Source organism: Channa argus, chromosome 18 (assembly GCF_033026475.1).
Source record: "Channa argus isolate prfri chromosome 18, Channa argus male v1.0, whole genome shotgun sequence".
In the NCBI taxonomy this organism is placed as follows: Eukaryota; Metazoa; Chordata; class Actinopteri; order Anabantiformes; family Channidae; genus Channa; species Channa argus.
The window spans coordinates 6,734,013-6,756,943 of record NC_090214.1 but is presented as its reverse complement, the minus strand read 5'-3'; the positions used below and the strand labels follow the sequence as shown (position 1 = coordinate 6,756,943).

The 22,931-nt window shown below is 38.7% G+C and overlaps 3 protein-coding genes and 2 non-coding genes across 8 annotated transcripts in view; 3 read left to right on the top strand and 2 right to left on the bottom strand.

Annotated features, from left to right (window-relative positions):
* LOC137103572 (lipoxygenase homology domain-containing protein 1-like) overlaps positions 1–1,564 on the bottom strand; it is a 28,422-nt gene extending 26,858 nt beyond the window's left edge. The window contains exon 1 of the mRNA XM_067484050.1: positions 850–1,564. Within this exon, the coding sequence (XP_067340151.1) occupies positions 850–1,564 (715 nt within the window). The remainder of the gene's footprint in view (positions 1–849) is intronic.
* Positions 1,565–4,025: 2,461 nt separating this feature from the next.
* On the bottom strand, positions 4,026–17,774 carry st8sia5 (ST8 alpha-N-acetyl-neuraminide alpha-2,8-sialyltransferase 5). 4 transcript variants are annotated; one of them, XM_067484052.1, is made up of 9 exons: positions 16,952–17,774; positions 12,143–12,250; positions 11,750–11,845; positions 8,876–8,968; positions 7,570–7,656; positions 7,319–7,463; positions 7,036–7,148; positions 6,392–6,484; positions 4,026–6,269 (listed from the first exon to the last, which is right to left on the bottom strand). In XM_067484052.1, the coding sequence occupies exons 1-9, from the start codon at positions 17,095–17,097 to the stop codon at positions 5,807–5,809; spliced, it is 1,344 nt and encodes a 447-aa protein (XP_067340153.1). In that variant the 5' UTR covers positions 17,098–17,774; the 3' UTR covers positions 4,026–5,806. The 4 variants fall into 4 exon arrangements, with proteins under 4 accessions (XP_067340153.1, XP_067340156.1, XP_067340154.1 ...); XM_067484055.1 differs by lacking the exon at positions 11,750–11,845 and adding an exon at positions 16,379–16,522 and having other exon boundaries at positions 16,952–17,091; XM_067484053.1 differs by lacking the exon at positions 11,750–11,845 and having other exon boundaries at positions 16,952–17,767.
* Positions 17,775–19,276: 1,502 nt separating this feature from the next.
* Positions 19,277–22,729, top strand: rpl37 (ribosomal protein L37). The gene is made up of 4 exons (XM_067484064.1): positions 19,277–19,426; positions 20,189–20,324; positions 20,984–21,068; positions 22,620–22,729. The coding sequence occupies exons 1-4, from the start codon at positions 19,424–19,426 to the stop codon at positions 22,687–22,689; spliced, it is 294 nt and encodes a 97-aa protein (XP_067340165.1). The 5' UTR covers positions 19,277–19,423; the 3' UTR covers positions 22,690–22,729.
* LOC137104326 (small nucleolar RNA SNORD72) lies at positions 20,042–20,120 on the top strand. Its single transcript, XR_010911672.1, has one exon. It is a non-coding gene; the product is annotated as a small nucleolar RNA SNORD72 (small nucleolar RNA).
* Positions 21,592–21,668, top strand: LOC137104325 (small nucleolar RNA SNORD72). Its single transcript, XR_010911671.1, has one exon. It is a non-coding gene; the product is annotated as a small nucleolar RNA SNORD72 (small nucleolar RNA).
* Positions 22,730–22,931: the final 202 nt, after the last annotated feature.

Here is a 22,931-nt window from a genome sequence, read left to right as displayed (position 1 = left end):
CTCCTATTACAAATACAGATTTGATAGTTAAATACAGTGTTTGGTTGGGTTTAAGCAACAAGCACTCTTTAAAGCTACAGAGACATTGTGGCTTGTTTTAGTTTAATGTTAAATCAAGAATGTCCTTTATTGTGCTTTGTGTCAACTTTGTGTCAACTTTGAACAAGTCTCCAAACCTTAACATTTACCAATTGCTGTGAGTCCTCAAACAACCAACCTTATGCTTTAGATTCTACCTTTGGAAATTGTTATGCAGTGGCAAATGTTTGGAACAAAAAATTATTGACAGTCATCCTTGACCTGGTATAACATATAATAACACAATAAATTTACCTTGAATGCTCATCCTTCGCTCTGTTTTGTTTTCTAGGGCTTAATGCAGTCGAAGGATAAGAAAAAGCTTATAAGTCGCCGATTGCCATTAAATTTCCGACGTGAGCCTAATTCACAATTTTATTAAATGACAACTGACTTACATAGAACAAAGGCCCACCCCTCATTTCAAAACCTCTGATCTGCTTTAAGAAAGCTCCTCTGGCTCCTGGCCCGGCCTCAGGCACTGCTGGTACTTCTAGCCCCTGTGACTGGGACGACACCCAGCACCTGTCTGTCCCAAGCTTCTGTTTGGCTCCATTCATGTGGAACATAACTGAGCTTTCGCCCAACAATCACGGACGGATTCCCCTGGGTGCCCTTGCTCAGAGCTGAGAAAAACTGGGGCAAAATATTCAATGTTGGACCAGCAGGTACACTCATACAAGTATATACATTGTATATGTCAGATAGCTGAGACTCACCTAAAGCGGTAAGTGAAGTTTCTCTGTCTGCTCAACAATGCCAAATCCTTACCTTTCTTTTTGTAGTACTCATCCTCATATCCATCAGAGGAGTCTGTGTGGTAGCTCAGCAGCTCATTCTGGTAGAGTGCAGCATAGTCCACCTGTTTGCTTTTGGATTTCTTTCCCTTTTTCTTTTTATCATCATCACTGTCCGCAGATCCCTTCTTTGCCTTTTTCTTTTTCTTTTTCTTTGAGTCCTCCTCTTCCTGATACTCAATTAAGGGCTCCTCCTCATCATCATTGTGAGACTTCTTTTTCTTTTTGCCATCTTTAGATTTTTTATTCTTGGAGCCCATCTCCTCTTCTCCGTCGGGAATCTCAGAAGATTTCTTTTTCTTTTTCCTCTTTTCCTCTTTCATTCCCTCGGTCACTTCCTCTTTAAGTTTCACCTTTTTGGAATTTGTTGTAAGGTCATTATTGTTCTGCTCACCCTCTTTAGCTTCATTTTCAATCACAGCACAGACTTCAGAATCAGCATTTGGTTTCTTGTTCTTATTTTTCTCTTTAGATTTTTCACCCTCTTTCCTCCTCTCTTTCTCTGGGACCTTCTGAGTGTTAGATCTCTCTGCGCTTTTGTGTTTCTTCCCACTCTTCTCTCCTTCTGTGTTGTCCCTGTGGAACACAATGTTGTTCTTCTCCTTCAATTCTGGCTTCGTTTCCTCCACTTCATCATCAACCTCTTTAGTTTCTTCTAAAGCTGTGGACTTTTTCTGTTTCAACGGCATCTTTTATTCATCCGCTTCCCTGGCCTTTAGTTTCGTAAGTGCTGACTTAAGTTTCTAATGGTGTAAGACAATTCATTTGACCCTTGGCTGCAGAAAGGGTCTGGGATTGTCGGGTTCAGAACAGCATAGATGTGTGCAACTGCAGGTATGCCGGCTAAGGACATGCAAAAGGGACCAATAGCAACCTCAACATCTCCTGGGCAGTATATGGACATACAAAACACACACCACTCATGAAAAATTACTGTCACAAAACTCACGTGACCCACAGGAGAAAGCCCTGTGAAAAAGGAGCCTTGCACAGAGAACTTATCCTCTGTGTTGAGGCAATCTCCATTATTCATGGTGTCAGGATCGCTTTACGAGCCGGGGTTGTCTCGCTTTTACCTGCTGTCCCACTCACACAGACCGATGGACACACACACACACACGCACACACACACGCACACACACGCATGCACGCACACGCACACACACACACACATACACTCACATGTCCACACACAAACACTGTAAAACTCCTTCTTGTAACGATACTTTTTTTTTAGGAAAGTTAAGCAATATTCATAAATCACAAAACAGTCCTGATTAAGACAAACTCATGTCAAGCAGCAAACTGACTGTATCTCAATATTTATAGCAATCCCAAAAAAATATCTTCCTTGTGGCAGCCTTCAGCCAACTTCAATGAAAGGAACAGGTTCACATGTTGGGAAATATAGAACTTTTGTGTTGACAAGTATGACAAGAAGATAATATATGTCTGTACCCGAAATTGAAATCATCCAGCAGTTGGTTATACTAAGCTGCACATGGTGTCATCTACCTTGGCTCTCTCCAAAGTACAAAGCACTTTCATTAAAATGTGTTGTTTAAAAAACCTGCAAACTACTTTCATATCATATATTGTGTGAATTTACTGTGGGAGTTTTTGAGGTGGTAAAACATGGACACATTAAATAGCTAGTGTTTAATGTGTCCACAGTAAATAGCAGTAAATAGTTTGAAACTGCTCACTGAAATAACTCTAATCGATATGAACTAAGTTTTTAGAGATTTTAATGCATATCATAAATATGCATACATTTGTTGCAGTTCCATCACACTGTACATAGCTGAGCTGACTATACGCCACGTTATCCCATTAGCCTTATTGCTGCCACCTGACACCTGATGTAAGCATGAAGGGGAAGGGCAGAGTTTGGTCATATTGATCTTTCAACATCAGATTACCCTGCTTGGGGATGACAGCAAACCTCATTTGACCCAGTGAACTAAGTAGTTTAATCTTTCCTCACAAATAAAAACTAAAATGCTACAGTCTTATTCAAACCAATCAACATACAGGATTTTGCAGTTAAATATCATAAGAAATCTGTTTCCCAAGTTTTATTTAGACTTTAACGGTGGCAAAAAAGTTTATTCTACAGATAGGTTTGAACAAATTTTAGGGGTTTTTAACTAAGTTAGTTAAACAGTTTACCCATAACATGTCACATTAGCTAATGTTAGCCAAGTAGGTATTTGAACTGTTTGTCTATTATTTTTAACATATATAACATTATTTCCTCCAGCAAGTTATGCTTAAAAATGTCTTAGCTTAGTCCTATAGGAAACTAAAGATCCTACCTTTCCGCATCATCTGTTGGCTGGGCATGATCATAGAGACCACACACCCCCTGCCAAAGCTTAAAAAACAGCCTCCTTGAGGACTCTGGAATCTGTTTATAAGAATGGGTTTAAGGGTGTCTCAAAAAGGGCCATAACATAAGCAAACTAGCAGACTTTTTTAGTCATTGCCTTTAGCTAGCAGTTTAAAAAATTTGTCTGAACTCAATTTATTGAACATTTGTCCAAACTGTGTTTTTTGTTGGTCCACAATGTAGTGCCTTCAATAATGCAGCAATGACAGGAAAGAGTACACTTTGTTCATCTGCTACTAATCCCCAAAAAATCCATCTTAAGTCTTAAACACATTTCATATTAAAACGTATGTCCCCCCTGATGCTGACCGATTAACTTCTAAGTGAATTCATTAACATTTCTGCTGCTTGCCAACAGGGTAGAACATGAAGACCTCAGCTGTTCGACTACAAATCGGATATAGCTTTCCACACAGCCAGCCATTGCTTGCTGACTCCGTCACTGAGCGGACACTGTCAACCATTCAGCACCCTGCGCTGTTTAATAATTAAGGTGTTGACATTAGCTTTGCTTAAGGAGCCAATTAGAGCAGAAAAGCAATGATTAACTGGTCTGAAATAATTAAAATTGCATCTTGTGTCCACTTTGGCCCCTGAACAAGCATATGTAGTGAATAACACAGTATAGTGTAAAGAAGGCAGCTTAATGCCTTTTGTTATCAAAATAGATATGTGGCAAATTTATTTTGTTGGTCCATGACTCAATGTATGTTTTTAATAATCTTTTTAAGCACAATGAATAATAATGAATCCAAGAGTGAGAAAATCCAAACAAGTTTATTTACAAACACAATAACAGTATAAAGAATGATCCCGAGTTAAGAAGCACTGTTATATTTGCTCCATTCAGTACACAGACCATTTCCCTTCTTTTCCCATTCTGGATTCAGTGTTCTCTGTATAACAATTTAGTTGTCAAGCCAAACATTTTTGGTGTTGACAGTCATTAAACTCACATCTGTTGCACGTGTTTAAATGATCGAAGAACGAAAGGGCATGTTGAAAATTGATTAGCAGTATCATTTCTCAAACTCAAAGACAAAAAAAGGACAAATGCACAGCTTAGCATGAATAGAGGAGTGATAAAAATAGTCTTAAAAATAATAACAATAAATCATACTAAACTTTCCTCTGCTTAAATGCAAAAACCTTTCAAGTGCAAACTGAATGTTCACAGTTGAATGTGAAGGTGAGATGATACAGTAGAAAAAGTGTCATACCACTTCACAAAAGGGCAACAGCCTTCTTCATTCTTGCACTTTTAATCAATGAGAACTGCATCCACTATTACACAATTCACCTCGAGGAATCCATTCATTTTTCATGTGAAACAGTTGGTGTATATCTCCAAAATGCACCGTGAGCTTCAGGCTTAAGTGTAAACATTTCAGTGATCATTGAAGCAGGCACACACAAAGCCAAGTATAGATTAAAGTCATGCAGAGCATTACATGATTATGAATGGCGTTTACAGGGAGTAAGACTTCATTGATTCCAATAGAATATCAACTGAGAACTGCGGCTAAACCTTAGAGAATCTAATCTTAAATATCCTTTAAGAGACCGACTACATTTTAGCTTGATCATTTAATGTTATTAAGATAAGCAAAACACATGGGTGTATTGCATATCGTATAGAAGGGTTTGATTTCTTGTAAGGCAGCATGGCTTAAGACATGAATGATGGCGAGAGGCTGTGTCTCTCAGCTGTGCGCTGTTGCTTTACTGATTGGATGGCCTTGAAAGTCAACGTTTTGCTGAGGTGGTGTCATTGCAATATACTTATCTGGCTGTTGTCTAAACCATGACAGGCCAAAAACCAAAAGGGGGGAAAACTCTTCTTTTACACCCCCCTTTTTTACCAGAAGTATCTGGGACAATTAAATGGGAGAAAGTAGGCCACTGAAAACAGGCCATTACAATACGGTTTTAAAATATTCACCAGTTGAATCTGGTGAATAGGAAATAGATTACAAAAGTACACTGGATGTTACAATTTTTCAATCTTTTGTTTTGTGTTGTTTTGTTTTACACAAACACTAAAAGCTGCCAAACCCACAGAGTGTCCAGGATCAAGAGAGAAGAAGAAAGATGATGATGGGGAGGCACAAAGACACCCACAGCAGCCCTATTTCAGCATAAATATCTGTTCAATGCTGAGTAGAAAACAAGTCTGTACAGCAGAGCCACTAGAAAACGTCACAAAAACAACGTCACTACGATGACCACTTTTCACATTAAAAACAAGCATCCTATGATCAGAGAGTCAGAAATAGCCATGGGGATTTAACTTGCTGAAACAACTGAAGGTACACATCAAAAACAGAAGTATGCTGTCAATTAAAGCAAGCAATCGTCAAGGTGTAGTTGAAATAGTGAGAAGAAAGAAGTGTGCGTTCTAAGGCCAACTCTCTTTTTAAATTGGGAAGAAACTGTGAACTGTGTCATTCACTGAAAAAAAAAACACAACAGGTAAACCTGCTTAAAAATAAAAATATTTAAAGCAATGTATATTTAGCATTCGCATTAAAGTAAGGGATCATGTGCACTGTCCTGTGTGTACGTTGATGATCCCTCGAGTATGCATGTGAATAAAGTTGAATATTTCATGGGGCATTGCGTGGAAGCCCGGCCGTGGCTTTACATTGTCGTAGTAATGGTGAGTGATGAAGTTGCCAGAGGGGTTCATGGGAAATGCCCAGAAACCATAGAGGTGGACCTCCTCGCACATCTCTAAGGCAGCGGTCACAAGCATCAGGCCACTGCTGAGCCGTTTGGCCCGGACACCCTGCACCGCCCAGAAACGCTGCACATTCAGCAGGTACTGTGGATGGAAGAAGAACACACCTCTCTGGGAGTCAAAGTCATCCAGCATGTACTTGACTCTGAAAGATACATCAGTGTTGCGGGTGTTGTAGAAGGCAGGAAGCACCACCGAGGAGTTCTCGTAATTCTGGAGGACTTCATAAAATGGTCGCCGCCATTTCTCCAGCTTCTGATATCTGCAGAGGAAGTGAACATGAGATTTAAAAAAGCAAAACGGGAGGAATACTAAAGACAGATTGAGAAGATGGGGGGGAGACAGAGAGAGACGTTTTCCCAGTCTGACCCATATTTACAGTACCTCTCCGTAATAATACTTGGATTTATTGTCACCAGATCCGTTTTAGTGCCAACATCAGCAGAGTACTTCTCATTAATGGGTGGAATGTTGCACCTGCAATGAAGTAAATAGAAGCCGTCTGATTCATTTTGACACATTTTAAAGCGTAAACATGCTGGTGAGACATAACGTAGACCTAAAAATTAATCATTTCCTTGTTGTGATCACGAGTTGGGTTTCAAAACTACATTTAATTTAACTGACGTGGCCATAGCTTGGCAGGCTTAACTAGAAAAATAAGTTAACTTATAAAATATATAGTAAATACAAAAAAGTCAACATGAAATATCCAAAAGTCAATTTTGAGCTCAGAATCTATCAGTAACACTTTGCTTTTCGGACAGTAAATGGAACCTTCAGTGTCTTCTCTGATTGAACAAATTGAGCTGTCAAATATCATGGGCAAGACCTTTTAACTCTACCGTACAAGGTTATGTAAATCACTGTTTATGCATCTAGTACAGTGTGAAACAAATAATTAATTTCTACCAAGCATAATAAAAGCACTTAATTTTCCTGAATGTGCATAGTCATAACATATAGTCATATGTGTAACAGTAAATAAAATAAACCAACACATATCTGAAGGATTTTATCCTGTATACCTGAACACAAAATCTGCTGAGTCAATCTCCTTTCCACATTTGCTGTTCTTGATAATGCCACCATTACCAATAACAGCACATTTCTTGTACTGTGATTTGGAATATGGCATATCCTAGATGGAACAGACAGGTTTTGTTAATAACTCTTCAAAGCAAGCATTCTATCACGGGGTTCATAAACATAAGAACAAGGTAAAATACATTAAAAATATTTAGGTACTTAGCAATCTCTAATAAACATAAAAGCCTATGCGATTATGTATCAAGCTAGATATGAACGCACATCTGGGAACATCTTGAAGACCTCGGTGGTGATGGGAAGGATCCCACTGGTGTCTACCTCGTACCTCAGCTTTGTCCCTGCAGCAGTGTTCCTCTTGGTGGTGAACAGGAAGGAAGGAGCATTGCAGCAGCGAGACAGAGACATCCTTCGGAAAAACACCAAATAAAGACAACAATTATAATAAAATGGAGAAGTGATCATAGTGACCATCAGATTCACATTTCACCCGATGCGACTGAGTAAATGCTTACTTGAAGTTGTTGGTCTCCTCTTTGTTCTGCTCCCACTTACAAACACGCAGGTTTCGCCATCTTTCAAACAGCTCTGAGGTTTTCACCCTGGCAGACAGGCAGAGACAATTGGGGAATTATAAAGGACATACATGGCCATGTTTTTTCTGTCTAGGGATTGTACATTGAAGAAGCAATGTCAAAACAACTCACTAAGACAAACTAGGGGACGGAAAATTGCAGCTATAACTCTGTGATGGAACCGCTGAGGCCACTGACTTGAGACATTGGCTTCATCAGTCGTGTCTGTAAATAGCTGTCCTTGAACTAACATTTCCTTCGAGATTATTGTGAGATGATGTGATTTGCTGTCGGAGGCAGAGTGGCACCATTACTTTGACTGTCTGGCAGAGTGACAGCGGCTGTTCTCTGCCACAGACAGAGTGGCTCACAGTCGTTCATCAAGCGCTCAGATTGCATTTGACAATAAACTTTTGCAGCCTGAGGCATGTGCACTGGACAACATTCATATTCTTGCAAAAGACCAGATGCAGCTCAGACTGCTGTGAGTATAACTGGCTAACTGAGGAGAGAAATTAATCTGCCCAGTAATCTAGTGCATGTTGTGAAAATGTGTTATTTATAATGTGTTGCAGTTAAAGCTGATGATTAAAGGTGAGAAGGAAACAGCTGGAAACCCTTGGCAATAAAATTGATGTCAAGAACCATCAATTATTGTGTCTTTCGTATTTCCATCATTTGTTCTGTAAAGTGTCAGGATCTATAACTTGTTTGCCTTTTATTGGTGATAACAATTATTTAAAACAAAGAATAAACAATAACTCTCCTAAACATACATGTTAGCATGCTGGCTTTGGCATTTGCCTCGAACAACTGGACATAGATGGTTAGTGTTTAAAGTTCTCTCACGTGTCTCGCACTTTCACATCTGGAAGTCTGACCTATAGTCACTAAGCAGCTCCCCTGGAGCAGCTAGAACTGCTTTTTTCACTTGTCCCACTTAGATTCAGTCCTGTTGGTCTGGGGGATTGAACCTGTGACCCTTTAAAGTGTCTGGTGTCCCATATACAATATTTGTGCTTGCGCTGTAGGACTGATTTGACAGTTCATATTTGTATCCTCATACCTGCTGGATACACTCATATTTACACTCATATTTACACACTCATATTTACACCTCTGGCATATGGGTTCAAACCGGATCCTTCTAATTGTGAGGCAGCAGCTGCAAGGAGACCACCACCATGTGGGTAAACTTTCATTCTGCCCACCACAGGTTTTGCTTTTATCATGAATGAACACTCACATTGTCAGGACTTTGACGTCCATAATCTCCTGTCTGAGCTCCCTGCATGCAGTGGAGTTGTAGTCAAAGGAACCATCATAGTTTTCCAGATACCTGAAGGAACAGACACAGTCATCGTCCACCTAAACCTCCACACACACACACAATCAGTAACATAACTAACAACAAACGCAATATATATAAAGCAGTGTATTGAAAGAATACTATCAAGCAAAATATTTTTATATTCACTACAATGAGACTTTATGAAATAGTAGAATATTAGAATAGCATTGTGAAATGAAAAATGGCAGAAGTGATGCAACTGATTTTAGGAGTCACAAACAGGATTGTAACATTCTATTTACTGGACACTTGCACCAGATTCTGTTACATCTTAGTCTAAACCAAAATGACATGTGACCAATGCCTCTCTATTTTCATTTTCTAAATTGGTTATAATGAGAAGTGGTATGATTTAACACTGGCTAAAAAGTGTAAATATGTGCTGTATTTTACTTTAAAAGAACAATTGAAAACAATCTAAAAGGGGAATGGGTCAGGTAAAATGTATAGCTTCTTAAAATGGTGGATTATAAGACTATAGTTGGTTACTATAAGAGTCTGAGGAAGTATAATATATTTATATATTCTATAATGCAGCTAACTGCATAAAGTAACAGACTGTTTCAAGTCTTGGCTGCAGAATTCTGCAATTCTGACTGATTCCTTATTATTTTATTGCATAAATGTCTACAAAGATGATTCTACCAACGAGTAATTATAAGCTATAATCTTGGGCATTTATTTTAGACACATACAACAATTATCACATTGAAATGGCAACATTAACCAAAAGTATACAAAAAAAATAATATGTTTATTATGGTGTGATTGTGTTTTGGTGGAGTTGACAGAATGGTTAGGTAGAGATTTTTTTTTAACTTATATCATTTAACACTGATTCAAATTTTGATAAAATGTTTCAGAATGTTGCCATATATCTGGACAATGTGTTATCAGAGTGCAGTCTGGATAAAATGTGTGTGTGTGTGTGTGTGTGTGTGTTGGAGGGGGCGGTTGTTTATTTTCAACATGCTGTCATCACAGCACATATTAGGTCATTACAAACCAAAATCCTCTTCTACCTGCACTTTGCTTAAAGTCTTAGATGTGAATGAGAGCCACTTCACTTGCTCACGGTGGAAATCTGTTTGAATGTTAATGTTTTAGACGTAACTGAGTTGAACTCTGGTTTGGTAAAGCAAGTCCATGTTACTTTTGAAAGAAGAAACACCACACTCTTTACAAAGGTAAAGTTGAAGTAACAAATAATGAAACACGGGCTATAATCATTTAGTTGCTAGCACTGGTCTGGTGATTCTGTATAAATGTGTATTTTCACTGATTTAATAATGTTTTCTACTTCAGCTCCTTTTACGCTTAATCCGACCAGATCACAGATAAAGACAATGGTACCTTAAAAACAATGCTAAGACTCTTAGAAACTTACTATTATCTTATGTTCAGCAAATGTCACTTAGTCTTGCTTTAGCCACCAGTTAATCCAGTTTAAGGAGATAAATTAAGTTAAGTTTCACCCCCAGAGTGTTGCTCTATTTAGCCCTGATCTATAGTTTTCTAGAACTGAGCGAGACATCTCCCTCTGGTTGCATTCAAATATAAACATGTAAAAATAAAGATATTGATCCATGCAGAAACCTTTTGTGGAAAATTGTGTGATGCAAAAGCTACTATAGATAAACGTTTTTGCATATCTGTTATTATCCTTTATCTTACTTTGAATTATATCCATAGCAAAGTGCATCAAATTGGTGGAAAGCTCTTTATTTGAAATGTAGTATAAACCTTAAGGGATAGGCGAGGAGATTTAATACCAAAATGCCAGCTATTACAATGTAAATTGGCCAGAATGAATGCTGTTTTTTGTCAGATGGAATAAATGGATTGGGGTGTTTTGGAAGATGGGTAAAACTGCAGGTGCGTTTAAAAATAATGTCAAACAGATAATAAAAGAACACGATGAGCAATACAATGAAGGAATGCACAAAAATAACAAGATTCTGGGATGAAGTTGTACAAATAAGGAATAATGAAACTGGTTGTCTACATCCACCTGATGATGCAGTGTATTTCTGAGGTTTTACTGAGAAGAGCATGTGCCTTATATAAAACAGTTGGCAATTTAAACAGGGCTATTTATGCTTGTTTTAGCTAAGATGATGAAACCATTGCAAGTGTTCTCTGTTCAGTTCTAAAAGCAAGACAGTAATTCACTTGATGAGATGAATTTCATCCCCTATGGCATCTTAGAATAATCCTGGTCCAAAACCAATCCAGGATGAGAAAAACTAACAAGCATTTTACCACAGATTTTACTGCTCAGTGCAATGAGGATTTGAAGATTTGAAGGGGGAAATCTGTCACGTTCCTGTCTTCTTGTAAGGAAAGTAAAGTGGAAAAGGGGCTAAATCCAGGTCGCAGATAGAGACAATGCAGATGTGAGAAGGGGACATAGGGGGAGCAGAGAGACGTGTCCACACTATGTACATGGCATACACACATAGCTGTGCAGAACACATGAGACACAGGTTGAAGAGAACAAGGCATTTGGAAATGGGTGCTGGATGGGACACAGAGGAAGAAGGAGAAGCCAGTACATCAACAGGAGACCGTGGTTCAACCAGCTTCTGGAGGGAGGGGATGGGTGTAGGGATCTGGGGTCGAGGTGGATCAGACAACATGCAAGAACAAATCTGAAGTGCAACCACCACTGAAAAAAAATGAGAGTTTATACCCTTAAGGCTAATGAAAAAGAAAGAGGCATTCTTGGGTTTCTGTGAAAATACTAAAAATGCCTTCAAACTGGCCTACCTGTGAGAGCGTTTTTTTTTCTTCTTAATATCGGCTAGGCAGGGTGTGACTATTACGGAGATCTGTGAATCTGGCTGAAAATTCTGACGGAAACATCTGTCAACATGCAGACAGGTTAAGTTAGAGTTAAATGTATGATGTATTCCTGCGACACCACCACCCCTGCTAACTTCCTAAACCTGCAGATTTCAAAAGAAGTATAGAAAAAGAGTGTACATGTGCTGCGGCTTGTGAGACTGGGGTAGACGTATAACAGCGGCCCAGTCCACACATGCAGGGCTGGGTCATCACTAGGTTGGGTTTGAAATTTGTGTTCTCATTCATTCTATCTTTCTGTCTCTGACACTCTCTTTTCTCAGAGGTGTTGTGCAGTCAGTCACGCTGGAAAGGTACCTTTTCCTTCCATTTCTGGCAGGCTTCAGAGATCCGTCATCCGAGAAATTAACGGGACCGGTCCAATTTCCTGTCTCGTCCCCTTTGAGTCGGCTAAACTGTTGCGCACTAGTAAGAAAATGAGTCAGTTTATTTGGGATTTATTGTGCTTATTGTACATTTGTCAAACACATACAACCAAGCCCATGTGTTCACTCAAAAAAAGTCTCACACTTTCACGCACACAGGGATACACATATAAATGAATAGAGACCAGCTTTTTGGTTCAAGAAAAACAGTGCAAATATGAAACCAAACATAGTTAGAATTAATTTTCAGCTAATTACACCGTTATTTGAATGGTAAATTTATCAATTATCATTTATCGGCTGGGCCACTGCCACTAACCTGAGCGTGATTTAAACATTCACACTCTTTGACACTGGCCTGCAGGAGCGTTAAATGTGTAATTCAATATATTAAAGTCATAGTGATTTAAGAGAGAAACAACAATTGTTTCCAATGTTTCTGTGAACGTCAAAGTACTTCCGAGGAAAAGATGCCAACAGATCTGCCAAGTGTGGCTAAAGGAGCCAATTTAAACCATCGCGTCAGCCAACTAACACTGATAAAAAGGAATTCCCACATAACGATCAGTTGTTTTATGTAATCTGTGGCTGTAAAAAGCAAGTCTTAAAAAATTAATCCAGGTGACCAAATTAGCAGTTCTTAGACCTGGAGCTGGAGACACATAAATAACACAACATCAATTAAAGGATTCTATGCCTTGCACTATGGAAAATAGTTTTTTGTTGTTGTTCTGTTGTGCATTAAAGTGACTTTATCAAAGGAGGGAATTTAACCTGCACAAAGTCTTTTTTTGACTTTAATCTCCTCAAAGGAGAACAAGGGGAAACCTCCACATTATTGTAACCTCGTGTTTTTTGCAATGATATTGCGAGTGATATTTGACATTCCATAGTCAACAAATTCCATGAAAAGACCAAAACCGCTGATGCTTTGCTCCATCTGTCAGTACATTCAGTCTTTAAAAATAAGTCAAAAATATATAGTTTCATTTTTACAAGGCTTAGTCAGCTCAGCCCTGTATTTCTTTTCGCAGACATCATTTAAACCTGAGTAAATTGACTTTTTTGATGGGAACTATTTTCAGCTGCAGATTTGGTACATCATTATGGCAGCAGGAAACAGAGTGGCTCAATGTGTTTTAATAGTTTTTAGACAGCAGTAGAGGTCACCGGAGAACGTACCATATCACCTATTAAAGCTTTATTAATGTCATTTGTTTTATATTAGACAATTTAACATATGATTAGATTTATCATTTAAAATGTGCATTTAGAGGGGATGTTACATCTGTGTGAGCAGACTTTCTCAATCCATACATCTTAATATCAGTGGGTGTACATTATGTCCTATTATCCAAATGATTATGATGTATCCATGACTCATTTCTGTGAGTGGTCTGTGGGTGTTGTGCTAAATTCAGCAGGGAGATTGAACCTGAAGCCTTTCTGGGTGCATTATGTGATGGAGCATTCATCGCTGACGACTCATGTCAAAGCAGGCACATCGGCTTCTCTAAGTGCCACTTCAACATCTTAACAACATATTGCAACGGACTGTGGAGAGGAACACACTAAAATCAGAGAGATGTTTGTGCTTCAGGTTTAGGGCACATGTTTGAAATAGGACAGCTGTCTTTAATATGGGCCGTATAGAGCACTCTCATTTTGTCACTTGTGGTATACTATTATTTAACATAGATACTAGTCATCACTAAAACGCCATGACCACTGAATTGATTTCTGGTCTAAATTTCACTGGTTTGCTCAATAGCATGAAAATAATTACAAATAGAGTGGCCTCCAAAAAGCCCTGATCCATCTCATGAAGCAGTGTCTGACTTACAGATCAATTTAATGTTTTGAATGCAAATGTTAAGAGTCCACTTATCTCCCACTGATTCAATTATGAGGACACTGTGGTCAGTAATCTAAGTATTCGACCAGACAACAACAGGAACAAAGTTGCTCTGCTGCACTAATGTGCTCTGATTCTGCCCTTGAGCATTGTTAATAAGACTTGATAGCAGGAAGGACTTCTAAACTAAAGGAGTCTGTGACTTAGTACTATATGTCCAGGAGGATTTTCTTTATCGATTCTAGACCTTTTTAAGATAAGTATGTTATTGTTCTTATCAAACAGGAAACGTAACTTTTGTTTTAATTAATGAGAACTGATGCGATCTTCTCTCTTTTACTTTAATATGTCCTCATTAAGTCTAACAAGGAATCCCTTGTGAGTGCTGTGAATTATAAATTGTGCTTGAATTAAGTGAATCACTATACAGCACTTTCCACAGCCGGTGAAAACAGAAGCACACGCAGAAAGCTGCTCAGAAGAGAGGACATGCAACCCACTCACATAAGGCACAAAGAAAGGCTCATTTCGTAGGTGGCATCAGGTGCACAAATTAGTGCTTAATGAATTAGATGATTGACAAAATTGCTAATACAAATCTAAAAATGAACCACCATCTATGAGGAGAAAAAAGAAAATGTGGTTTTATTTTTTTAGAGAATAGTATTTTTGAAGATGTTCCTATAAATGAGATATATCATTAATAGATGGAAGTTTTAGTTTGGACTGTGACTATAAGCAAAAAGAGGAATATATCAATGTGTGACATTATACAGTCTTCTGTCTAGATTCTCATGATGATTGAAATAGTATTTTTTACATTAAATAATAATTATCATAATCAATAGTTGCAGTCAAATGAACTTAATTGTAAAGCTACTAATGTTTAGACGATTAATAATCAACCCCCTTTAACCTGAAAGCCTTTGGTGTCAGTCTCTGTAGCTGCAAATATATCCTCCTCCCTTCAGTCAAATAGAGTTGCCAGTTAGTCCACTTATCCAGAAGTGTGTCACTCACTGTGATCCTTTAATAAGCTCCCCCTACTGCCACTTCACAATCCCAGTTTTTACACAACTTCCTCCTGATGTCAGCGACGGGGCTGATTCACGTGACACCATAATGTGACTCGATGGCAAGATTTAGGGTCAGATTTATCAAGCACAACAATGCTCAAAGCATACAGCAGTTTGATTTTATTGGACCTCCTCTCACACCCTGGACCTTTGGCCTTCTGGAATGGATGTTCTGTATACACAATTTAGTGTAGTTGTAGGATCTGTGATCCAAATTAACTGCAAATCCCTCCTCCTCCTCATTTGCTATAATTCTAGCCTGGATGTCTCCGAATGTTTGCAGAGGTTTTTCTGTGCTGCCCTGAAAGAGCACATGATAAACACCGTGCCAACATATTCTCAGGCCTGGGAATAAGTTGGGTGCGGTCAAACCCATGTGGACAACAACTTCTGATTGTTAAAGCTTGGGGAAATATCATAAGGTGACGTCTTCTTTCCCCTATCCCTCTCTCTGCTTCACACACACACACACACACACACACACACACACACACACAAATACATTTCATTCCCTCTCAGTTCTCTCATGCTCTCCATCTCCTTCCTCTGTCTCCCTCTCTCCCCTCACTGCCCCACTTGCACTGAGGTGTGTGTGCAGACAGACTCTACCAAAATGGCTGCTGCTGAGCCCACTGGTTTCTGTTGTGTGCCTCCACCCCGAATGCAAGGGGCAAAGATAGGGCACAGGCGAAGAAAGGTGTGTCGGGTCTGAATTCATGCATCTCGCTGCAGAGGTTAGGATGCCATGAATCCACACTGAGCACCCAGCCCAGCAGGATGGCAAGGGGAGGGGTTAGCTGTGGGGGAACATTTAGAGTACAGCACATATATGTTTGAAGTAAGCATATATTTGCTGTCTGAAAATAACTGGAGGTGGGAATAAATTTTTCTGGTTGTTTTTTTTTTAGTTTGAGGTGAGATTTTGGTGATGTTTCTTGAGATGTTTTAGGCCACCTGAAGATCAAACATTCCAGCTTCTCAACATCTGCTCATCTCACACTGAAATTTTCGTTGAAAAGAATGGGGGCCTGCTATTTAGTAGATAACTGGGTCTTTAAATAGGGTTAGATGAGTGCAAAAGTACACTAATATCCAAAATCCAGCAGCCCATGTGAGGGAATTAGGTGCTGTTACTGTTGCAGAGGTATTATAAAACAGGGCTCTGCAGTGTGTGAGTGCACTCTGAATGCAGCCTGGTAAAAATGATTTATTTAAACGGGACCAATAAGAAATACACATCATCTTTATCATGTTGCTGTCATCATCATCATCATCATCGTCATCGTCAGCTCCAATAGCTGTCAGTTACAATATGATAATCTGATGCCTCTGTAAGATGTAGGATATGACCAGTCAGGAAGGCTGAAAATCAAATAAAGATCTTTGGAAAAAGAAAGAAAAAGCATTACCATAAACAGCTGGAGCACTGTGTATGGCATGAATGTGATGTTTCATTTTTAGAAAATATCAAAAAATAAATCCAATGGAGACTGTTTCTATGCCATTGGGGAAAAAAAGATGAATGGTTAATTGCTATTGTTCCGTCCAGCCATTAAAGCGTGTTTTCCCCATGCACCCCGACATAGTTCATCCACACTTCTCTTGTTTATACTGACCGGTTATTTATTTTTCACAATAGCTTTATTAATAAGGATCAACATGTAGCAAACGACATTAGACAATAATAAAGGCGTGGTTTTTAAGGCTGAACATTATCATTACAGTGTATGCAACTACTTTAAAAACACTGAGGCCTGCGCTCTGATTGCTATTTATTAATGGCGACTGAACCTGAATAACAAACACTTACCTCTTGATGTAGTTTTTTCCATAGAGGATTTGTTGCAATAGCGTGACGAGTCCAAATGCGCAAATAAATATGAAACAAAGAGACCTATTGCCGAGTATATCTTTACCCGACGATGGGTCGGCGTATCCCATTCTTCGGCGCAGCATCCAGGGCTGACGGTGACACCCGGTTAGGTGTCTCTCTCTGCTGCATTCAGGACCAGGAGTGCAGGTGTCTCAAACCCGCTAGACTGGACACTGTCCATCACCTTTGTGCGCTATTTTACTGCTTTTACCATCGCATCATTAGTGCCGGATGATAAGCATCGCAGTGTATCGGCGGCTGTAATCTGAGCTGCAAACCATTAAAGCCCTGTTTCAAATTCTGACAAAACAAATCCCTCTATCTGTTTTTATTTTGTACACAGACGGCCGAAAAAATATAGAATGCACAGAAGGAAATGTAAGATTTCTATCGGAGACCGTGCGCCACTTGTCTGGGCGAGGTGCAGTCGTTCGGTCGGAAGAAACCGATGCAGATCATCCAAATTAACGCGCTGAAAGGGGCTGTCTGCCCGAAATAAACCCACAACTGTTAAATCAGATAAGATAACGATGCCACGCACGTTAATTACTGATGCGAGCTGCGAGAGGAATAAAAACATCACTCCTCGTGCTCCATCTCAAATCTGGGCAAAGCTGCGTGACCGAAATGCAAATGAAAAAGGATGCGCCTTTTCTCAGCCTGTCAGACGGGGGCGCGTCGCGATTCCATCAGATGCTCCTTACTCAGGCAAAACCCAAGGTCATGGTCTCCTCTTCAAGGATGCACATAGAACTGTATCCACTGCAGCTCTGTTCACCTGACCCCTTAGGTTGGTAAAGATCTGCAAAATCCTGTAAATCTATTGTAAACATGAACGTGATGGTCGCAATAAATACCTGAGCTTGTTCTCACAGGATCAGTCTGCTACAGCTGGTTTTATGTTTAATTATTTGCCTCTATTTGTTACTGCTTTTTTTTCATTTAAGTTGTGAAAGTGTTAGACAAAAGAGCTCTGAATTCTGTTTAGCAAATTTCTGCCTAGAGGTTTATTTAAAATGAACTGCTCCATGCCTTGAAACGTTTTTACCACTAAGAGCAATAGTGTGGCATTGATGCTATTGAAGCTGCACTTTTTCAAAATACTGATAGAGATCAGTGGATCTTTAGAGCGTCATTGGCGCCATTGATTTTTGCTGGTGCCCACTTCGACATCTGTTTTATTTTCTCATCCAAGTCCATCTGGTGCAGTCTAGGCTTTTTTTAGCAGCATGAAAAAACTCATAGGCTACAACCTGCAGAACTGGTGGCAGTCCATCCTACAGCAAATATATTCAGCACACGCAGTCAACAAAGGAAACAAGTTAAGGTGAGATTGGGTTTTGTGATAATACTGTATATCTGAATCTCCTCAAGTGATCAGTTGGTGCATTTGCAAATCAGAGACTGTTAGGCCAACCACTCCAACATATTTTGAAAGGTTATTAGTATAACTTTACATATCATTGACCCTTCTCAAAGTCGAATTATTTTATAATCGAATTTATTTTATTCATCTGTCATTTTATTTCCTGTAATGAGGCCTCTCTTTATCAGAGTATCATAAGTGGACTGAGAGACAAGTCCCAGGAATCTTTCTACCAAGTCTGCAGCACATCATATGGGATATGACAGCTCCAACATGTTCTGCCCTTGGGGTTGCTCCACATTATTAGAATTAGCAGAATTAGCCTTTCTGGTCAAGTTTAAGAAGGATTTAAATGTGTATGATTAGGCAAAACATGTTTATCTCCAAAGGAAGCCCGCAAAAGCCTCAAACACTTCTCCAATGCAGTTGTTTTTACCCTTACCCAACTAGTGCCTTACCAGCTGATGATCACCTAGATCAAATGTGTTCCTCCTATCAAAAGATAGAAGATATTTGGAATACAAGCAAAAGAGTAGACTATACTATGCAAAGTAATACTCAAATAGAAAAATGATCAACTAAAGAACAAAATCTGTTATGGCATATTACACATTTTCAAATGGGCTCTAAATCAGGTAATAATTAGCTACCTGTCTGAAGTTGATTATCAACAATAATCAACATTTCAAATTATTTTATGCAAATGGCCCAAAGTTTTTCTTACGAGCAACTAAACCCCTATGAAATTAATGTGTACTGCGAAACCTATTTAGATGGTAGTGATAGTGCAGGTTCAAGTCTATTATTTTTCATGGTAACATAGAATTTCTATGAAGATTTCTTGAAAACATCAACTAGGCTTTAATACAGGTAAAAACATAAGAAACGAATCTCTCTCTATGTTGGAGTTTTTCGTTCGCCTCAATCCGAAGACAAATGCACATGGGGACACATTTCCATGTTACAACGGAAGCGACACGGATGTAATTTGATGCTACGCAAGCTCCTTTTCCGGCCTCTTTTCCCTTAGCCACCGGACGAAAATGGTAAGTGGCAATGCTGTCAGACTGAAATCTTTAAACATCGGCTTAGTTCGGTGTTCATCTAAGATGGATTTTGTCCTTTACATTGTCGGATAAGTGCCGTCACCGTTTGGACAAAGTATTTTTCAGATTAAACTTTATTTTAATTAAAGTAAAGTTCATTTTGCGTCCATCCTGCTTTTTTTTTTTTTTTGGTGGCATTAGCATTGAAGTTGAATGAACGGAATGCATTTAATTTGTTTGGGAGTTTACCAGTTAACGTTAAGTTAATTCTAAATGTCTTTAGGTGTAGTTATGAAATGGCAAGAAAAAATTTAAGTTATGAAACGATTTGAGATTAATAATAGCCTGTGAAATTAAGCTTAGCATAGCCGGCTAGTCACTTAATGTAGCACTGTATGTACTTGTTTTAAGTACAAAATATGATGTAATTTGCGCTCAGTGTTTATACAAATGTGACGAGGAGCTGAGACCCTTGTTGTTTATGCTATATTCGCTGGTAGCGACAATGAAATGATTGTGTTTTATGTTTATGGTTTAGCTAATGCTAACGCTGCTGTGCCGCGTTAACGTGCATCTCTGCTCATCCAGCATCTGGTGTTTTTCACTACCCCATGAGTCTTGTCTGTGATGTATTTAAACACAAATATCTGAACAAATGATTTCTGTGATTTCTTCATGTTTACTGAGACAAGACCGTTGGCGCTGTTGCTTTTACTTCCGTCTTCAGGGATTGTTGTTGACCTCTTGTCTTTTGCCTCTCAGACCAAGGGGACATCATCTTTCGGTAAACGCCGGAACAAGACGCACACTCTGTGCCGTCGTTGTGGGGCAAAGGCCTACCACCTGCAGAAGTCCACCTGCGGCAAATGTGGTTACCCTGAGAAGCGCAAGAGAAAGTGTAAGTCGACTGTTGACACGTTTTTGAATTCAAAACACTCCAAGTGAGTGGAGTGTGGAACCTAAATTGTCCATGTAATGATGCAAGAGAATCAGTATTTTGTTAAAAACAAGTGTTTCATGTAAAGGCTGCTTTACTGTAGCTTGACAGCTGATGGTTATAAAAAAATTTCTTGTAAGTTTTCACTTGTCTGCTGTGAAAACTAGGAATTATTTGGTGCTGAACAATGGTGAACATAATTATTTAAATAGACTGATTTGTCTCTGTTAAAATGGCAAACATTTGATAGGTTAATATTAAATGTGAGAATTTTATGCTTTTCTTGTATGTGATGGTAAACTGAGTAGTTCTGACATTTTGACTGTTTAAAAAAGATCTATTTGATGCAAATATCCATGTATAAAGAATGTAAAGAAAATTCAGGAGAAGACACGATTGGCAGACTAATTAGCATTAAAGTTTATATTGAGCACTAACTATTCAAAGTGATGATGATGATAATACTTCTATCAGGTAGAACAAACTGTTTAATTGCGTGTCCATATGTCAGATACTAAATCATATTTTATAATACTGGTGCATTATCCAGCTCCGTACTGAAATGAATTAATGTGAATGATCTGGTTTATATGAATCATTAAGATGGTTTTGCTTCACAGACAACTGGAGCGCTAAGGCCAAGAGAAGGAACACCACTGGGACCGGTCGTCTGAGACACCTGAAGGTTGTCTACCGCAGATTCAGGTAATGGATTTTTAGAAGTGCTGCTTGTTAGCATTAATTCATTATTGTCAACTGAAAATTCAAATTTGGCAAAAAGTGTATCCAAACGGGATATAGATCATTTTAAACAGCTTTACAACTTCCAGCACCATATATTTTTATTTTTATTTTTTGGGGGGGGGGGGGGGGGGGGAATGTGAAATTAAGTGAAATGGTTGTGCCAACTGGTTTATTCACTATTGTGAATATTGTGATTGTGAACATTACAAAAATTAATTGTAGACTTTTAATAGATTATCTCACTTGCACTCAAAACAGTCAGAAAAAGGGGTAGATTGTTTTTTTTTTTTTTTAAGCCCATCAGTAGCAGGAAGTCTGTTTTACCTCATCAGCAGGTCAGTTTTTATTTACAGGCTGTCATTACAGAAAACTCACTGTGAAATATAACAGGACTGGCAGAGGAATGCCGATTGTGCTTTGCCAAATACCATATTAGGACTCTGTTAACAACCTGTCTCAAGTCATTTATAACACTTGCCAATGCTGCTTACCAATGATGGCTGAAAAAAATGTCTGAACAAATGAACTCAAATGATATCAGTATTTTCACTGAGGTAAGCATCATAAAGCAAGATCAGTGACACCAAAATGAGGATCAAGAACTGTCATAATTTAAATTTCACTAAATGGTCAAGCAAGGGAGAAGCATTGTGTCCCACATAGTAGTTGAAAGTCCTGGTCGTTCAAGAAATGCTTGCTTATTTGTAAGTTGACATGTAATCACAGTTGTTGGTCTTTTCGGAATCAAAAAGGTTTAGAGTCCAGTAGGTTTCTACGTGTAAAGAATTTGTCTTGGCGAGTTTACGCACACAGTAAAATGATACAGATTTAATAAAAAACGAAACACACCACAGACAGAATAGTCGTATAAATAGGTTATGCCAATGTGCACAATGAACAAGAAGCTCACGTGTGCTAGTTAATGTTGTCTTTAATGGGCCAGAGTCTTACTAGTCATTGTCCAAAATGTACTACATGTGCCATAATGAAGTAGAAGCCAGGTGAAGGTTATTCTACACCTCTGCTTTCTTGTTTACAATCTGCTTTGGAGAGGCCCATGTTCTGTAAATAGATCTTGGTAAAGATAGTAAAAAAATGAAATGCCAACTTTGTTTGCTTACTAAAAACAATACAGACCCTACTTGTTATAATGTAATCGGTGACGCTTGTGCCAACGTGCCAAAACTGACTGAGCTGTTTATCAGTTTGTCAAAACAAATCCAGGAGAAATAAATATTTATTAATCTGCTTCCAACAGCTGCACTGATCATAGCCAGTTAACTAACAAGTTGGGTAATATTATAGAACTACTGACAGTAAACACTGAACCTTGTGGCTAAAGTAAATCTTATAGTACATTGAATAAAAATGGTATCATCTATTAGAGCCACCTGGTGTTTTTGTGGAATAACGAAGTTATCTGACCTTTTTACCAACATTTACTAGATCAGATTCTTCAATTACATGCCACATGTCTGCATTAATCTCACATTCATTTTTCTTATTTTGCAGGAATGGTTTCCGGGAAGGTACCACCCCTAAACCCAGACGTGCTGCAGTGGCTGCCTCCAGTTCATCCTAAAAGACACATTTTGGTTAAATAAATGTGATGCTAAACAAAGTTTTCTGTCTTGTCTCCTGAACTTGAGCTCATGAATCTGTCAACAGATTAAATATACACAGGGTGTATATTTAGTTTGGTGAATAAAAATTTGTGTTATGTGACTACTAAGAAACCCTGAGGCTTTATCAGAAATTCAAGCTTATTTTAATGTTGGAGGTTTTGTAATGAGATCAGTTTGTTGTGAGCTATTTGGAATAATG